Source organism: Gopherus flavomarginatus, chromosome 1 (genome assembly GCF_025201925.1).
Source record: "Gopherus flavomarginatus isolate rGopFla2 chromosome 1, rGopFla2.mat.asm, whole genome shotgun sequence".
Lineage (NCBI taxonomy): Eukaryota > Metazoa > Chordata > Testudines > Testudinidae > Gopherus > Gopherus flavomarginatus.
In genome coordinates, this window is record NC_066617.1 from 315,948,107 (window position 1) to 315,966,901 (window position 18,795).

An 18,795-nucleotide genomic window follows, 5' to 3' on the forward strand; every position below is an offset into this window, starting at 1 on the left:
CAAAGGAGAAAAAGTGCAATTGACTTTTACCCATAATAATAAATATTGAATGGGGAAGCTACTGTTCTGGTAGATACAGAACTATCCTCAGCAATCTTTCTAAGTGTCACTTTTCTCAGAGTTCTATTTTGTTTTACCAGGGATTCTTCCTGCTCAACATGTTTTTGTGGGAGTTTCTTTGGATTGCTTAGTTGACCCAGCATTAGTTCATTGTTCCCAACACACTCGGTAGTTGTCATTCATACCAAGAAGTCTTACTGACTACTAGAATTAGTGAAAGAACAATCAAACCACTGGTTAGTCACTTACCAATAGAATTCAGCATTTAATTCAGTGTTATTAATCTTGTTTATTGCAGTAGTGCCTAAGGACTGACCAAGAATGGGGCCCTGTTTTGGCAGATGCTGTATAAACACTGAGTAGCAGTGTCTATGCCCTGAAGACCTTACAGTCTAACTGGATAAGACAGACACAGGGTTGGGGAGCGGGTAGAATACACAAGCAGAATGAAAATGTGATTGTAGCAAACGGCAGTTAGTTCCCCTGTTTTTTGGTGGGGAAGGGGAAAGAGGGTTAGTTAGGAAAGGATAAGCTAAGTGGAAAGAAAAGTGAACGGAAGGTGGATGAAGGAGACCGGGCAGGAGAGAAGGGAGTAAGAGGGGCAGGTATGAAGTGAGGCATGGTTAGGAGGAGGGTTAGAGCAAACAGCCAATGAGCACTGAGGCAGAGGAAGTCCAGTCAAACCTGTAAAAAGTTTGGTGAATGTCTGAAGATCCCTGCAGTGGCTGTTCCTGCTCTTGCCAGCTGGAATCTCTGGATGGTTCCTCTCTGAAGTTTTACCCAAGTGTTGTCTACATGGTGGGTACATGAAGATGACAGAACAGGAAGGAAGCAAACAAAGACTGTATGCCATCTTATCCCTTAAACCTTGTCACATGCTTATAAGCTGCAATGCAGTGCAGTGGGCCTGATTCCCATTGCCTTTCACATATGCAAAATGATTATTCAGAGAATAGGGGCCAGATTCAGATCTGTTATATCAGTATAACTCTCTAAAAACTCTGTTCCTTACACATCTCTGGAGTTACTCCAGATTTACACACTGACATAACAGATCAGGATTTAGTCCAATGACTTTTAAAAACAAAATTGTTAAAATAGATGACCAGACAATAGTGGGTTGGTTGCATCTTTCAACTAATTCTAGTGTCAAAAGGTTCTTGGCGTGAATGATTCAAGAAAGGTTAAGTGACTTGTTCAACACCACACAGCAAACCATTGGCAGAAATCAGTCTCCTATTCTTATTAGCCTTCTGATGTTGTTCTTACCAGCAGTTAGTTCTCCATAAGGTACGCAGATAACTTTTAGACTAGGTTCTCCTCCATAGTTGTTCATGGCTGCTACTAAAGTGAAAAAAAAAATTCTTTAACAGTCATGACAATGACATTTCCCTGCAGGTGTTCTCTCTTTGTTGTTGTAGAGCTGTGACTTTTTTTGGCTTTATTTGGTTTTAAATCAATTTTGAGGTGCTCATTTATACATGGTAAAATAGTTTGATGCAGATGATACCACAATACTTAATTACAGCACAACCCTAACCAGACCTAGAATTTTATGTGCAACTTCTAACCTATGGTCATGTGGTACTTGACCTATACTTAAGTTATATAGTTATTTAAACTTTTTATAGCTATTGCACTTTCAGGTTTTGACAACCACAAATTTTTAGAACTGTCAAATCAGAGTTGTCTGTGGAGATAAAGGCTTTATCAGCTGTTAAGCACTTGTAATACTGGTGAGGCTGCTGAAAAAACACTGTATGGATCAATTCACCGTTAATAACATTCACAGATTGCAAACCCCAGAAGGGATCATTAGATTATCTAGTCTAATCTTCTGTATATCACAGGCCATATAAATTCACCTCATTCCTCTGGCACTGAGCCAATAACTTGTCTTTGCGTATGAAGAATGTGTTTCAAACAGTAATAAATACAGTAGAACCTCAGAGTTCTGAACACCACAGTTACAAACTGAGCAGTCAACCACACACCTTATTTGGAACCAGAAGTACACAATCAGGCAGCAGCAAAGAAAAAAAAAGCATGTACACTACAGTACTATGTTAAACGTAAACTACTACAAAAATAAAGGAAAAGCAGCATTTTTCTTCTGCACAGTAATGTTTCAAAGCCGTATTAAGTCAATGTTCAGCTGTAAACTTTTGGAAGAACAACCATAACATTTCTTTACCATCATTTCAGAGTGACGAATCACCTCCTTTCTCAAAATGTTTGTAACTCTCAAGTTCTACTGCAGACAATTTATATTGGTAGTAGTGTTATACAGAAGAACTTCAAACCATGTCTCAACAAGCTGGGAAAACATTATTATTGCTTGTGGCACCTTAGAGACTAACAAATTTATTTGAGTATAAGCTTTCGTGGGCTACAGCCCACTTCATCAGATGCATGTAGTGGAAAATACAGTAGGAAGACAGACAGACAGACAGACACACACAGAGAACTTGAAACAATGGGTGTTACCATACACACTATAAGGAGAGTGATCTGTTAAGGTGAGCTATTATCAGCAGGAGAGAGAAAACTGTTTTTAGTGGTCATGATTACCACTACAAACAGTTCTTTTTGTCTCTTGCTGATAATAGCTCACCTTAACTGATCACTCTCCTTATAGTGTGTATGGTAACACCCATTGTTTCAAGTTCTCTGTGTGCATACACGTACACACACCCTTTCTACTGTATTTTCCACAACGTGCATCCGATGAAGTGGGCTGTAGCCCACGAAAGCTTATGCTCAAATAAATTTGTTAGTCTCTAAGGTGCCACAAGTACTCCTGTTCTTTTTGCGGATACAGACTAACATGGCTGCTACTCTGAAACTATTATTATTGCTGTTTCACATATGGGGAAAATGGAGGCATGAAGGAAGGCAAGTGACTTGTCTAAGGTCACACACCAAGCCAGTGATAGGCAGGGGAACAGAACCCAGATGTTATGCTACTGTGTCCTGTTCTTGCTAACCACTATACCACTGCCTCCCAAACGACAAGTGGTTACTTTACTTGGCATTTATATAGCAAAATATTATTTACTGATTGAGCCCTAAACCCCCTTTGTAAGATGAGTCGTACTATCCCCAGTGTACAGATGGGGAGGCAGAGGCACAGACCCACATTCCTCCAGACCACCTCCCTACAACACATTTACACTGTAAACAGACAAGCAGAGTAAAACTAAATCTCACCATGCAGGCAAGTTTCTCTCTCCACGATCTTTTTGAAGAAAATTTATTTTAACATCATGGAGGGAAGAGATTGGTGGAGAACATCTGTGACAAAAGGAAAGGTTGTACCTACTGTGTAGATTGTAGTCAGCGGGTTACTACTTTACATTATTGCAGTAAAATACCTGGAAAACTAACCATTCCACAAAAACTGGACTAATTTTACAAAGTAATTCAATTTTTTTAGTTAATGCCATTTTGAAAATAGTTTACAATAATTAAAATTAAATGAGAGAAAAGGTTAAGAAGGGATTGCCATGCTTTACAACCAGCATTCATTTTTGATAGAAAGCAGCAGAAATAAGTGCCATTTATTGGAAATATTCTGATGTGCGTTGCTGTTTGTCTAGCAGTGTTAAAAACAATACCTGCAATTAGTAACTCCACAAACTGATCGTATTGTGAATGGTCCTGGTAAAAGCATATTAAGAATTCTAACTGCAGTTATTCTGTAAATTCTGAATGTCCTAAGAAGTCACCAATGAATTACACAGGTTAAAGGGTTTTGACAGCAGTGGAGATGTGTTTATTTTGATCATTATTCAGAAATTGTCTTTGAAAATTCTATTTACAGACATCATTTTTGGTTAAGATAAAATGCATTATCTGTTCTCTCTTTAATAACCAATAAATACATCCTATCAGACATAGGCAAGAGGAATTAACTAACTGGTCTAAATTCATCTCTGAATTTATTAATTCAAACAAAAACTGTCCTACCTACCCTGGATTAAATGTCTGGTATCTACAGGATTTTAGGAGTTCTGATACTATGGGAATGAGAAGCAGTATAAGAGAAAAGCTAAGACAGAAGTGTCTCAATTTTTTTTCAACTGGGTTGTGTTGATTTTACAATGACAAGCAAATAACTATTAATACTTACTTTTGGTTGGTTTGTTAGAGCAAGGCGGGCTTTACATTTCAGAAGCTATTCATAAAGCAAAGATTGAAGTGACAGAAGAAGGTACAAAAGCATCAGGAGCTACAGGTAAATCAGACATACAAACTTCAGTAATGTTTTGCATCTGAGCCATATCATAGCAGCAACAAATGTTATAATTAAAGGCCCTGATTTAACATGGAATTTACACATGCTTAAATCCATCCCTATTCAGCCAGTCACACAAGAATGTGCTTTATTGAAGCCCTGTTAACTCCAAAGTTAAACATACCTCTATGTGCTTTTTTGAATTAGGCCATATTTAAAAAACCATTTCCATTCTACCTCCTATTTTCAGTTGCTCATAACTTTCTTAAACATTTTCCTTTTCAAGTTTAGTCTTGGAACAACATGGGATAGTCTGAGAAAAACCCAACCACCTATTTTTCAGATTAGCAAGCATTGAACTATCAGCACCCAAAACCATCTTTTTTTTAATTCAAACCTTCTAGTATGCTCAAGTAACTTTAATGAAAGGCAGTTGACACAGGCACCATTTGCTGTGGGGCAAGGAGCATTGTTACTGCCTACTCCACTCCTATTTTTAATAGGTCAGTATATTCCATTATGTCTTCTATTCCTCTCCCTCGCTGAAACATTGTCACTCTCTCCCAATTTTTCTGAGATGGTGCCCTGGCAACTGATCTTTCACGCTTGGCTTATAGAGCCAGTGTTTTGAGGAAAGCACTACAATAATGTTAAAGTTAAGGATTTGAAATTTCATCTTTGTGCATGCTTTGCAGATTTAGTTTCTCACTTGATTTGGAGTTGCATTTCCTATATGCAACAGTTTCTGGGGGCAGATGGAATTTTACATTAAAAGGAAAATGTTTTCTATGCAAAATCCCACCTTCCAGCATAGATTGTGGTTTAAATTAATGTCCTTTCCATATATTTTTTTAAACAAATAAAACCCAAAACTACTGATATGTAAATAGAAAACTCTACTTCAAATTATTTGAATGTTGCGAATTTTAAAATAGCGAGATTCAAAAGCAATTGTCTTCAATTCCTGCTCCATCATCTTTGTGCCACAAAAGCCCTAACATGGCATCTGGGAATTCTGCTTGCATATGGGAATATCCAGATGGTGCAGAGATGGCACATCCATGTCTGTGCCACCTGCTGCTGGCTATCCCAGCACAGGGAATGAGTTGGTAGAATATCTGGAACATGCTACAGCTTTTTAATCGTGGGCTGGAATACTCTGAAGGTGCTTCAGCATATGGAGGGACTAATTTGGTCCCCAGCTCCTATTGAAATGAGGCGAACATAAAGGTGGCTTTAAGCCACATGTATCTGGTCTATTTCCCTTGTGTCTAACACTAAGTATTGCTCATCCACACTTAAGGATCTGGCTCAATATGCCTGTGGTAGCATTATCTTGATGCTAGTTTCCATATGCACACTATATAATTAACTTTGCTGTGGAGACAAAAGATTGAGTTCCTTGACCTAAGTTCTCATCCTTATTGGTAAACTAACATACCTGTAATGTTTCCAGTAAAATCCCCTATAGAAGACAGAAGTTATCCTGTAATGTTCACATGTCAAAGACTAAACGTAACTGCAATCAGCAGACATATCATCCAGCCTTAGTCCCACAGAAGTCAATGACAGAAGTCCCATTAATTTCAGCAGGAACAGGCCCACTGAAAAGAACTGCTTTTCAGAAATAGAGTTGATCTTCAGGAGGGGCTGGAAGAGTAGGAAGGTAATCTGTCATAGAATCATAGATGTGTAGGGCTCGAGGAACCTCAAGAAGTCATCAAATTCATTCCCCTGCACTGTGGCACAATCAAGTATACTTACACCATCCCTTGACAGGCATTTGTCCAGCCTGGTTTTTAAAACCTCCAATGATGGTGAGTCCATAACCTCCTTTGGAAGCCTATTCCAGAGTTTAGCTGCCCAAGTTAGAGAGTGTTTCCTTATATCTAACCTAAATCTCCTTGACTGCTGATTAAGTCCATAACTTTTTATCCCATCTTCAGTGAACATGGATAACTGTTCATTGTCCTCCTAATAACAGCCCTTAACACACTTGACAATTTATCAGGTTTTCCCTCAGTCTTCTTTTCTCAAGACTACATGTACTGCCCCCCCCCCCTTTTTAAAACTTTTCTTCATAAATCACATTTTCTAAACCTTTCATCATTTTTGCTGCTCTCTTCTACAGTCTGCCATTTGTTCACATATAGCCTCATGTAGTGTGTAGAATGGGACGCAGTACTCCAGCTGAGGCCTCACCAGTGCCAATTACTTCTTGTGTCTTACATATGACACTCCAGTCAATACACACCAGAATATTAGCCTTTTCTGCAGCTGCATCACATTGCTGACTCTCATCCAATGTCATGAATTATAACCCTCAGATCTTTTTCAGCGGTACTATCACCTACCCAATTATTCCCCATGTTGTAGTTGTGCATTTGATTTTTCAAATGTGAAGGCAGCAAAGAGAGAGCAAACGGGCCAGTACCAGAATATTTGTAAATTTAGTACTGCACATATTCAGGGTAGTACCATCTGCTTTCCTCTACTCTCTCTACTGTCCCAAATGTGGTCAGCTTGATAGTGTCTTTGCCATTGTTCTTATCTACCACTCTGTCTTCTACCTGGTTAACTTTCTCTTTAGCCACCAAGGTGTTCTCTTCTTCCTGTACTCCATTGCTAGAGCAGTCATGGCTGGTTTTAACATGTTTATAGCTACATGTAATTGTACAAGATCTGGTTACTTAAAAACCTGGAACGTCTAGTTATACATTTTATTGCAAAGAAAAATTTGGAAATAATTAGATTTTGGGAGAAAGAAGGAAATCATTCTAATCAAACTAGATTTGTTAAGTATTTTTAATATACATCTTGGATTAAAATTATTTTTGGCAAATAAAAAGCCTACAAATGTGTTAATTTTTGGTCAGTTACATTACCTAGCTACCTAGAAATGCATTTGGGCAATTATTAGGGCTGTCAAGCGATTAAAAAAATGGATCATGATTAATCAGGCTGTTCAACAACAATAGAATACCATTTATTTTAATTTTTTGGACGTTTTCTACATTTTCAAATATATTTCAATAGAAAGTGTACAGTGCTCACTTTGTTTATTTTTATTAAATACTTGCACTGTAAAAAACAAAATAATATTTTTCAATTCCCCCATTACTGTAGTCCAATCTCTTTATCATGAAAGTTGAACAAATGTAGAATTATGTACAAAAAAACTGAATTCAAAAATAAGACAATATAAAACTTTAGACCGAGGTGGGCAAACTTTTTGGCTCGAGGGTCACATCTGGGTATGGAAATTGCATGGTGAGCCATGAATGCTCACAAAATTGGGGGTTGAGATGTGGGAGGGAGTGAGAAGTCCAGCTAGGGGTGCAGGCTCTGGGGTGGGGCCAGAAATGAGTTCAGGATGCGGGAGGGGGCTCCGGGTGGGACAGGGGGATGAGGTGTGTGTGGAGGAGGTGAGGGCTCCAGCTGGGAGTGTGGGCTCTGGGGTGGGGCTGGGGATGAGGAGTTGGGGTGCAGGAGTGTGCTCCGGACTGGGACCAAGGGGTCAAGAGGGTGGGAGGGGGAATCAGGGCTGGAGCAGGGGGTTGGGGGGAAGAATGGGGGCAGAGGTGCAGGCTCTGGGTGGCTCTTACCACAGGCAGCTCCTGGAAGCAGTGCCATGTCCTCACTCTGGCTCCTACACAGAGGCGCAGCCAGGCAGCTCTGCATGCTGCCCTGTCCACATGTGCCACCCCTGCAGCTCCCATTGGCTGTAGTTCCCAGCCAATGGGAGTTGTGGGGGCAGTGCTTGGGGTGGGAGCAGACAGTGGGGGAACATGCCCCTGCTTCCAGGAGCTATGTGGAGCCATGGCACATATGGGGCTGGCAAGTCTCCAACCCCGCTCTCTGGGTGGAGTGCCGGAGCAGGGCAAGCCTCCAACCTCACTCACCAGCGGGAGCTCGAGGGCGGGATTAAAATGTCTGAAGGGCCAGATACGGCTCCCGGGCCATCGTTTGCCCACCCCTGCTTTAGAGCCTACAAGTCCACTCAGACCTACTTCTTGTTCAGCCAATCACTCAGACAACAAGTATGTTCACATTTTCAGGACGTAATGCTGTTTGCTTTTTGTTTGCAATGTCACCTGAAAGTGTGAAGAGGAGTTCATATGGTGCTGTTGTAGCTGGCGTCGCAAGATATTTACATGCCAGATGCGCTAAAGATTCATATGCCCCTTCATGCTTCAACACCATTCCAGAGGATGTGTCCATGCTGAGGATGGGTTCTGCTCAATAATGATCCAAAGCAGAGCAGACCAATGCATGTTCGTTTTCATCATCTCAGACAGATGCCACCAGCAGATTGATTTTTCTTTTTTGGTGTTTTGGGTTCTGTAGTTTCCACATCTGAGTGTTGCACTTTTAAGACTTCTGAAAGTATTCTTCATATCTCGTCCCTCTCAGATTTTGGACGGCACTTCAGATTCTTAAACACTGGGTCGAGTGCTGTAGCTATTTTTAGAACCTCTCAAATTAGTGCCTTCTTTGCATTTTGTCAAATTTGCAGTGAGTATGTTATTAAAATGTACACGTTCTGGGTCATTATCCGAGACTGCTGTAACATGAAATATGTCAGAATGTGGGTAAAACAAAACAGGATATATACAATTCTCCTCCAAGTTCAGTCACAAATTCAATTAATGCATTATTTTTTAAACAAGCATCAGAATGGAAGCATGTCCTCTGGAATGGTGGCTGAGGCGTGAAGTGGCATACGAATATTTGGCATCTCTGGAACATAAACACTTTGCAATGACAGCTACCAAAGTGCCATGCAGACACCTGTTCTCGCTTTCAGATGATGTAAACAGAAGCAGGCAGCAGCCTCTCCCATAAACGTACACAAACTTGTTTGTCTTAGCAATTCGTTGAACAAGAAGTAGGACCTGAGAGGACTTGTAGGCTCTAAAAAGTTTTACATTGTTTTCTTTTTGAGTGCAGTTATGTAACAAAAGAAAAATCTACATTTGTAAGTTACACTTTCATGATAAAGATATTGCACTACAATATTTTTCAATTCATCTCATATCAGTACTATTTCTTTTATCATTTTTACAGGGAAAATATTTGTAATAAAAACTATAAAGTGAGTACTGTATACTGTATTGTGTGTTGTAACAGAAATCAATATATTTGAAAATATAGAAAAACATCCAAAATATTTAATAAATTTCAATTGGCATTCTATTGTTTAACAGTGCGATTAATCACAATTTTTTTGAGTTAATCAAGTGCGTTAACTGCAATTAATTGACAACCCTAGCAATAGTTAAACAGGGTTTTTATTTTTATAACTTTAAAAATGTAAGTTAAATGGATAGTAAGAAAATAACTGCAGAGAGGAAGTAGTCTAATAGTTCAGGCACTGCACTAGGATTCAGGAGATTAGGGTTCAATTCAGGGGTCTGCCATAAGCTTCCAGTGTGATCTCAGGCAGATAACTTCATCTCTCTGTGCCTGTTTTTCCCATCTGCAAAAAAGGGGATAATTTGCATCATTTGTCAACTTACTGTAAACTCTGTCTCTATGCATAGATGGTTATGAACAGGACAAGTGGTGCAGTCATTTCTTGACCAGGCATTAGTACTATCAATGAAAAAAATATCAGTGGTGAGTCTTAAAACTCAAAGGCAAGCAGACGTAATTACTCAGTGAGTAGACAGCACTGCATTACCTGTGTAATTCATCCTTGCAAACTTACTTGCTCGTTCATCTGAGGTGATTTTTTCTGCTGGGTTGAACAAACATTACATTTATTTTTATCACAGTAAGGGCAGCTGAATAATTTGGTGGTTAGGGTAGTAAAAATCGAAGAGTTTTATGAGGGTGCTCTATCGCAGAGAAGGCAAAACTGAAACTGACAAAAATGTTTTCTCTGTCTTGCATGGCAGCTATGGTGCTATTAAAAAGATCTCGAACTCCTATTTTCAAAGCAGACAGACCTTTTCTCTTTTTCCTAAGGCACGCCAATACAGGTAAGCATAATTCATTTGTTCAGTACAGGAGTCACTCACCTAATAGTAAAAAAAATCTTACTAGTGTTTCCAATAAATAAATAAGGAGCTATTCTCTAAAATGACTTCAATTTCCATAAAACTCCTTAAAAAATATAATCTGTAGAATAAATTTTCAACTACAAACAGTGGAAGCAGAAAAACTGGCAATCATGGGAATTCAGTTAGACTTTTCTTCAGCATAAATTTAGTGCCCAAAGGCACTCCTGATGGCCCTGGGGACAAACACCCATTTATCTGAAGAATGGAAAGGTAAAGCACAGGCAGGGGCAGTTCAAGTTTCTCTTGCACTGTCCTGCCCCTATGACTCAAATCTAAGCATCTCCTTATTTGGAGAGGCACTGCTTGGTCTCTTGCAGAGACAAGCAAGAAAGTTGCCACTTGTAAGTGTTAAAAGTGGCTTTAGTAAGCAAATTGAACAAAAAAATTAAAACGTACTATACTCAACTATGCACTTTATAGGATGAAAATTAGAGTGTAAACTACAAATTTAGAGAAATCAAGTAGAGCAAGAACACCAAACAGCATTCTAATCAGAACAGCATCAGAAACAGTCATAGCATAGCAAATCACATTTTTTTTTCTATTTATCATTAAAAAAGTGTAAAAATATATAATTGCTTTCGGTAGCAGTCTGTCTTTAGGGAGAGGAAAAGAATAAATAAAGCTACTATTAAAAATACTGGTATTTAATGTTTGGCTTATTATCCATTTGGGAGGCAGCAAGCTCCAAACTCCTACCATCTGCAAGCTGACAATAGGTCTCTCTACAGAACAAAAGCCCAGGAACTCTTCCCCCATATTTATATTCTACAATGTGCTAGGCACTTTCCAAATACCGTGGAAAATATAGCCCCTATCCCAATTATGATACAATTAAGAGCATCACTCTTCTCTCTGAACTTCAACTTCAGAACATCTCTGTCTAGAGAAAAGAGACAAGCTGATAAAATATCATCCCATTTCAGTTTATGTGATTTAAAGCATAGGTTAATTACTGAATCTAATGAGGCAGTAAGCCAATGGGACAAATTCATCTCTGCTGTAACTTTAGTACATATACATAGGAATGAATTTGACCCATTACTACTTGGTCAAGTTCAAAGCCATTTTCATTTTGGCCAAGATTTAGGCCAAAGGATAGGAAGATAAGAAAGCTTCTTGTTTAGCTGCCAACCCTTTAATAAGCAACTGAATCTAATGTGCAAAATTAACAAGTTAACCTGGCCCTTAACTGACCTGGCCCTTCAGACTTTTAAAAATGCAACAGTTACTATAATTGGACCCACAAAAAAGACGGTTACTCACCTTTGTAACTGTTCTTCTTTGAGATGTGTTGCTCATATCCATTCCAATTAGGTGTGCGCGTGCCGCGTGCACGCTCATCAGAAGATTTTTACCCTAGCAACACTCGGTGGGTCGGCTGGGTTGGCCCCTGGAGTGGCGCTGCTATAATGCCGGATACATACCCCTGCCGACCAAACGGCCCTTCAGTTCCTTCTTGCCAGCTACTCCAACAGTGGGGAAGGAGGACAGGTTTGGAATGGATATGAGCAACACATCTCGAAGAACAACAGTTACAAAGGTGAGTAACCGTCTTTTCTTCTTCGAGTGCTTGCTCATATCGATTCCAATTAGGTGAATCCCAAGCCTTACCGAGGCGGTGGGGTTGGAGTGAGACATTGCAGAATGCAAAACTGCTGAGCCAAAGGCTGCATCGTCTCTGGACTGCTGAACCAATGCGTAATGTGAGGCAAAGGTGTGAATCGATGACCAGGTAGCAGCGCGACGTATTTCCTGGATGGGAACATGGACCAGGAAAGCGGCAGATGGGGCTTGCGCCCGAATAGAATGGGCGATGAGATGTCTAGACGGAATGTGAGCCAATTCATAGCATGTTTGGATGCAGGAAGTCACCCAAGATGAAATTCGTTGGGAAGAGACCGGCATGCCTTTCATCCGATCTGCCACCGCTACAAAGAGCTGAGGCGAACGTCGGAAGGATTTGGTTCTCTCGATATAAAAGGTGAGAGCCCTGCAGACATGCAAGGTATGCAGTTGTTGTTCCCAATGCGATGAGTGCGGCTTCGGGAAAAAGACTGGGAGAAAGATGTCTTGATTGATATGAAAAGCAGACACCACCTTAGGGAGGAAAGAGGGGTGCGGTCACAGCTGTACCTTGTCCTTGTGGAATACCGTATATGAGGGATCCGCTGTCAAAGCCCGAAGCTCTGATACTCGTCTTGCCGAAGTGATAGCGACGAGGAAGGCTGTCTTCCAGGAGAGGTACAGCAGCGAGCAGGCGGCCAGTCGTTCGAAAGGAGCACCCATAAGCTTAGCTAGCACCAGGTTTAGATTCCAGGTAGGGGTCGGGCGTCTGACTTGAGAGTACAACCGTTCCAATCCCTTAAGGAACCTGGAAACTATGGGGTGAGAAAAGATTAAACGGCCACTTTCCCCCGGGTGGAAGGCGGACATAGCTGCCAGATGCACCTTTATAGAAGAGACCGCCAGGCCCTGCTCTTTTAGGGACGATAGGTAATCCAGGACAGTAGGGACAAATACCTGTCTGGGGACTAAGTTACTCTGCACACCAGTAGGAGAAACGCTTCCACTTGGCGAGATATGTCATCCTAGTGGAAGGCTTCCTACTGCCCAAGAGCACCTGTTGTACCGAGGCAAAGCAACGCAACTCAGACTGGCTCAGCTACACAGCAGCCATGCTGTGAGATGAAGGTATTGCAGGTCCGGATGGTGAAGCCTGCCGAAGTCCTCTGTTATGAGGTCCAGCCAGAGTGGCAGGGGTATCGGGTCTGCCACTGAGAGGTCAAACAACAGGGTGTACCAATGCTGCCTCGACCACGCTGGAGCAATGAGGATGAGGTGGGCTCTGTCCCTGTGGAGCTTGAGTAGGACTCTGTGGATAAGCGGAAACGGTGGGAAGGCATAAAGTAGGTGCCTCTTCCACAGGATCAGGAATGCATCTGAGAGGGAGCCCGGGGAGCGTCCTTGGAAGGAGCAGAATGCCTGGCATTTTCTGTTCTCTCGGGAGGCAAAGAGGTCTATGTGGGGAAAGCCCCACCTCCGGAAAACAGAATGGATAACGTCTGGACGAATCGACTACTCGTGAGACAGGAAGGATCTGCTGAGGTGATCTGCCAGAGTGTTCTGGACTCCTGGGAAAAAGACGCTACCAAATCGATCAAGTGGGCTATGCAAAAGTCCCAGAGGCGGATGGCTTCTTGACAAAAGAGAGAGGAGCGTGCTCCGCCCTGCTTGTTTACGTAAAACATGGCCATTGTGTTGTCCATGAACACTGATACACAACGGCCTTGTAGATGGTCCCGAAACACCTGGCATGCTAGATGGACTGCTCTCAGCTCCCTCACGTTGATGTGCAAGGCCAGCTCTTGGGGCAACCAGAGGCCTTGAGTGTGAAGGCTCCCGAGGTGGGCACCCCAACCCAGAGATGACGCGTCTGTGGTTAGGGCCACCAAGGGTTGCGGTAGGTGGAATGGCATCCCTGTGCAGACCAGAGAGGGGTCTAACCACCAAGTGAGGGAGTTGAGAACCTTCCTGGGGATAGTGAGCATCGAATCCAAACTCTGTCTGTGTGGACGGTATACTGAAGCAAGCCAGGTTTGGAAGGGATGGAGACGTAGCCTCGTATACTTGGTCACGAAGGTGCAGCAGGCCATGTGGCCTACTAGGCTGACATTGTCGGACAGGATTGAAGACTTCGAATTATTGAAGCCATTGTTTGAAAACACGACTGGGGGAGGCAGGCTCTGGCCAGATTGGAGTCCAGAACTGCTCCGATGAAGTCTTTTCTCTGTGTGGGTGTCAGAGTACACTTTTCTGTGTTGATCATGAGGCATAGGCTCCCGAAGAGGTCTCTGACGATGCACAGGTACTGCAATACTTGTGACTGGGAAGTCCCTCGAATGAGCCAATCATCGAGATACGGGTAGACGTGTACTTGACGATGCCAGAGGGAGGTGGCTACTACAGCCATGCATTTGGTGAAGACCCTTGGAGCTGTAGAAAGGCCAAAGGGAAGTACTGTGAACTGAAAATGTTGGTGGTTGACCACAAATCGGAGGTACCGTCTGTGTGGTGGATAAATGGCGATGTGGAAATATGCGTCCTTCACATCGAGGGCAGCATATCAGTCTCCCGGATCCAGGGATGGGATAATGGTCCCCAGGGATACCATGTGGAACTTCAGTTTTATCATGAATTTGTTGAGTTCTCGCAGGTCTACAATCGGTCGTAGACCTCCCTTTGCCTTGGGGATTAAGAAGTAGAGGGAATAGAACCCCTTGTCCCTCATGTCTTTTGGCACCTCCTCTATGGCTTCCAGTTTTAGGAGCGCCTGGACCTCTTGTAAGAGGAATTGCTCGTGATAGGGGTCCCTAAAGAGGGATGGGTAGGGAGGATGAGAGGGAGGAGTTGAAACAAACTGGAGGTGGTATCCCACTTCCACCATGCGGAGGACCCAACGATCTGAGGTTAGCTGGGACCAGGCAGGGAGGAAATGGGAGAGGCGGTTGAAAAAGGAGGGAGAAGGATCCGGTAGGGTAACTGGTGGGCCGTCCTCGGGCATCCCATCAAAAGTTTTGCTTGGGCCCCGTTGATGGTTTAGGAGGCATTTGACTTTGGGTTCCTTGAGGGCCAGACTGCCTCCGTCGATTCCCCCTGCCACAGCTTCTGGTAGCGTCCTGACACGGCCTAGTCTGGTTGTAAGAGCGGTGTGGCTGGGGCTGGAAGGACCTTCATTGGGTCACTGGCGTGTGCATACCCAGCGAGCACATTATGACACGATTGTCCTTCAGATTTTGCAACCTGGGGTTGGTTTTGTCTGAGAAAAGGCCCTGGCCCTCGAAGGGTAAATCCTGAAAGGTCTGCTGCAATTCAGGGGGAAGGCCTGAAGCCTGGAGCCAGGAGATACGCCTCATCGTCACTCCGTATGCCAGAGTTCTGGCAGCCGAGTCCACTGCATCCAGAGAGACCTGGAGGGAAGTTCTTGCTATCTTTTTACCCTCTTCAAGTGGGGCCGTAAACTCTGGACAGGACTCCTGGGGAAGAAGCTCCGTAAACTTCCCCACGGACACCCATGTATTAAAGTTATATCGACTTAGGAGGGCTTGTTGGTTTGCCACCTTTAGTTGGAGGCCCCCAGCTGAGTATATTTTGCGACCTAGGAGGTCCATGCGTCTAGTCTCCTTCGCCTTAGGAGCTGATGCTTGCTGGCCATGACACTCCCGTTCGTTCACCGATTGGACAACCAGAAAGCAGGGAGGTGGGTGAGTGTAGAGATATTCGTACTCCTTTGAGGGGACCACATATTTCCTCTCTACTCCCCTAGCTGTAGGTGGAATTGAAGCTGAGGATTGCCAAATGGTGTCCGCATTAGCTTGTATAGTGCGGATGAACGGGAGAGCCACTCTAGTAGGTGCATCAGCCAATAGACCGGGTCCTCTATTTCAGTGACCTCCTACATCTGCAAGTTCATATTCTGAGCCACCTGCCTCAAGAGGTCTTGATGGGCCCTGAGATCAATTGGTGGAGGGCCTGAGGAGGATGTTCCTGCTACCGTCCTCATCAGGTGAGGAGGAGGAGGAGAGGCCTGGGACCAATGGGTCCTGAGGTGGGTCGTGTACTTGAGGGGCGTCATCTGCATCAGGTGGAACCTCGGTGACTGCAGATGGAATTGGAGCCTTGTCTGTGCCTGTAGGGGGAGGGTGGCTCACTGTCGCCTCTGGTACCCCGTGTTCTGACGGGGCCGACCACTGAGCCACTGATGGGGCACCTTGGGCCTGGTGGTATGCCCATGGTGTCGAGAAGGACCAGTGATGAGGCCCTTGTTCGTGGCTTTGTCTCTCCGGATATTGGCTGAGGACGTCAGAGTCACGCTTCTGATGGTAGGATGCACTACCAGCCTGAGACGATACCGATGTGTGTCTCAAAGGCCACAGTGGTGCCGAGAGACCCTGGGAGGGCGCCACTATTCTTGATGCTTGATCCCGGGGTGGTACCGGGGAGCGGTACCAGGAGCTATGGCGGTACTGTGAGTGAGACCGGGACCTTCTACCATACCGGTGCCAGGAGGTCAACCGGAATCTCGAGTCCCTGCGACTGCAGGATACACGGACCGAGATCGGTGCCGAGAGCTGGATCAGTACCAGGAGTATCTGTCCGGTGAATGAAATATTGAATGTCGCCGCGAGTGCAACCGGTACCGCGATGGAGAGCGGTGCCGGGACTGTGAGTGGTGCCGGGAGCGGGAACGATGTAATTGAGAGCGTCTGCGAGACCGTGATCTGGAATGACGTCTCTCTAGTGGACCGACGGAAGGAGGCCTTACCAGGGCCAGCTTGCCGATGGAGTGAACGACCCGCACTAGCGGTGCCAGAGGTTGAGGACGTATCGGCTCCGTCATAGCAATGAGCTCCCCTGCCGTAGAGAAGGTCTCTGGCGTAGAAAGGAGAGCAAGCTCAACCACAGCAGGACCAGGGGAGCTGTCTGGTGCCGGACTCAATGGTCCTTGTGGGACCGGAATCAACGGTGCCATGCTAGGTGGAGCTGCAATCTGCGGTGCCAGCGTCGACAGTGCCGCAGCGGATGACGGTGCCCAACGAACCGTCTTAGACGAGCGCTCCTTCTGCGAGGCTGGAGTCGGAGCACTATGTCGTTTCCCAGTCGGGGAAAGGGAGCGGTGCCGAGGAGTCGGTGCTGGTAGAGGTCGGTGCCGGGACTCCTTCTCGGTACCAGAGTGTTCCGGTGCCAAAGGGGCGCTCCTTACCGAGGCACTCTGTTGGGCGCTCGGTACCGTTGTTGCAGGACTAAGTTCCGACTCCATGAGGAGCTGCTTCAATCAAAAGTCCTGCTCCTCCTTCATCCTTGGTTTAAATGACTTGCAAATGCGGTACTTGTCAGCAAGGTGGGATTCCCCTAGGCACTTGAGGCAGGAGTTGTGGGGATCCCCTATTGGCATCGGCTTCTGGCACGCCGAGCACGGTTTGAATCCCGGTGCCTTGGGCATGGGGCCTTATGCACTGGGGTGGAGGAAAGGGGCTAATCCCCAATCCCCCCTTCAACTATATACACTAACTATGAATAGAAGTACTAACACTAACTATAACTACAAGAACTCGAACTATGAACACAGTACAGAGCAAAGAACTACGAGAAGCTAGGGATGTGGAGATCAGCAAAGCCAAGCTCTACAGTTCCAACAACCGTCACGGGCGGTAAGAAGGAACTGAAGGGCCGTTGGGTTGCAGGGGTATATATCCGGCGCTATAGCGGCGCCACTCCAGGGGGGAACCCAGCTGACCCACCGAGTGTTGCTAGGGTAAAAATCTTCCGACAAGTGTGCAAGTGGCACGCGCACACCTAATTCGAATCGATATGAGCAAGCACTTGAAGAACCAGTATTTGCATGTATGTGACCATCTGACAGTTAACCTACCAGTTGCATGTACAAATTAGGTACACAATTACATGTATACACTTTTTGAAAGTTAGGCCATAATGGATTGTGTGCACAATTTTAATGATGTGTTTATTTTAATTCACAGGCTCAGTGCTCTTTATAGGAAGAGTTACAAATCCCTCAGAATAAGTGTGTCCAATGTACCCTCCCCTTATTCCTTTTGCAGACATCTTTCCTTCAGTGAAACTGAGGCACACTGTGCATACTTATTAAAAACTGGATACTTGTGGATTTTTGGCAAAATAATTTTAAGGAAGAGTGAATAAATATTTACCCAAATAACCTTGTAAATAAAATGTATTACTTTTGCATTTTGTGTAGAGTGCTTTTATTTTGTAGCTGTATAAAAGCATCTTTTACTCTTTTTAAAAATGGTTGGAGTCACAAGGTAACAGGACACTGGCTAAAACCAACAGAATGTATTACAGTTATTTGTGTTGTTTGCTCACAAGACTGAGTTAGCTGAAAGGAGGCAATACCAACCCACCACAAAGCTCTACATTATCTGCTATTTTTCAAGTAGTGGTTTATTTTCTGCTCCTGAAATTGAAGTGTTAAACAAAAAATTAAAAACTGAAGTAGGGTACAGAATCAGTTACATTACCAAGCTGAAGTGGTGAGGTAAACAAGCAGCCTGAAGTGCAGCCAAAAGAAATAATCCATCTGAGAGACAGTCTGTTAAAGAACTGGCACCAGGATAGCAGAGTACAAGCCCACTGGGGACTCTGACTATGGACTTGGGTTGTTAATCTGAGCCACCACGTCTACACTACTGTTGTCACCCGGTCTAGCTAAATTAAACTTAACAGCACAGGTAGGCATACCCATGCTACACTCACACCTTCATTTGCAGTAGACATAGCCTGAGTTTCTCTACTCGCCTAAATAAATGAATCAGTACCACCACATATGCTTCTTCCAGTGCAGATTTTACATTAAAAAAATTCTTTTACTTTACAGTGCAGGGCCTGAGAAAG

The 18,795-nt window shown here is 43.9% G+C and overlaps 1 protein-coding gene across 1 annotated transcript in view; it reads left to right on the forward strand.

The window, feature by feature from the left end:
- The window catches only part of SERPINE3 (serpin family E member 3), a 32,339-nt gene extending 14,274 nt beyond the window's left edge, over positions 1–18,065 (forward strand). The window contains exons 7-9 of the mRNA XM_050937850.1: positions 4,211–4,297; positions 10,198–10,281; positions 17,904–18,065. Coding sequence (XP_050793807.1) covers positions 4,211–4,297; positions 10,198–10,281; positions 17,904–17,947 — 215 coding nt within the window. The 3' untranslated portion in view covers positions 17,948–18,065. The remainder of the gene's footprint in view (positions 1–4,210; positions 4,298–10,197; positions 10,282–17,903) is intronic.
- The last annotated feature ends 730 nt before the right edge of the window (positions 18,066–18,795 follow it).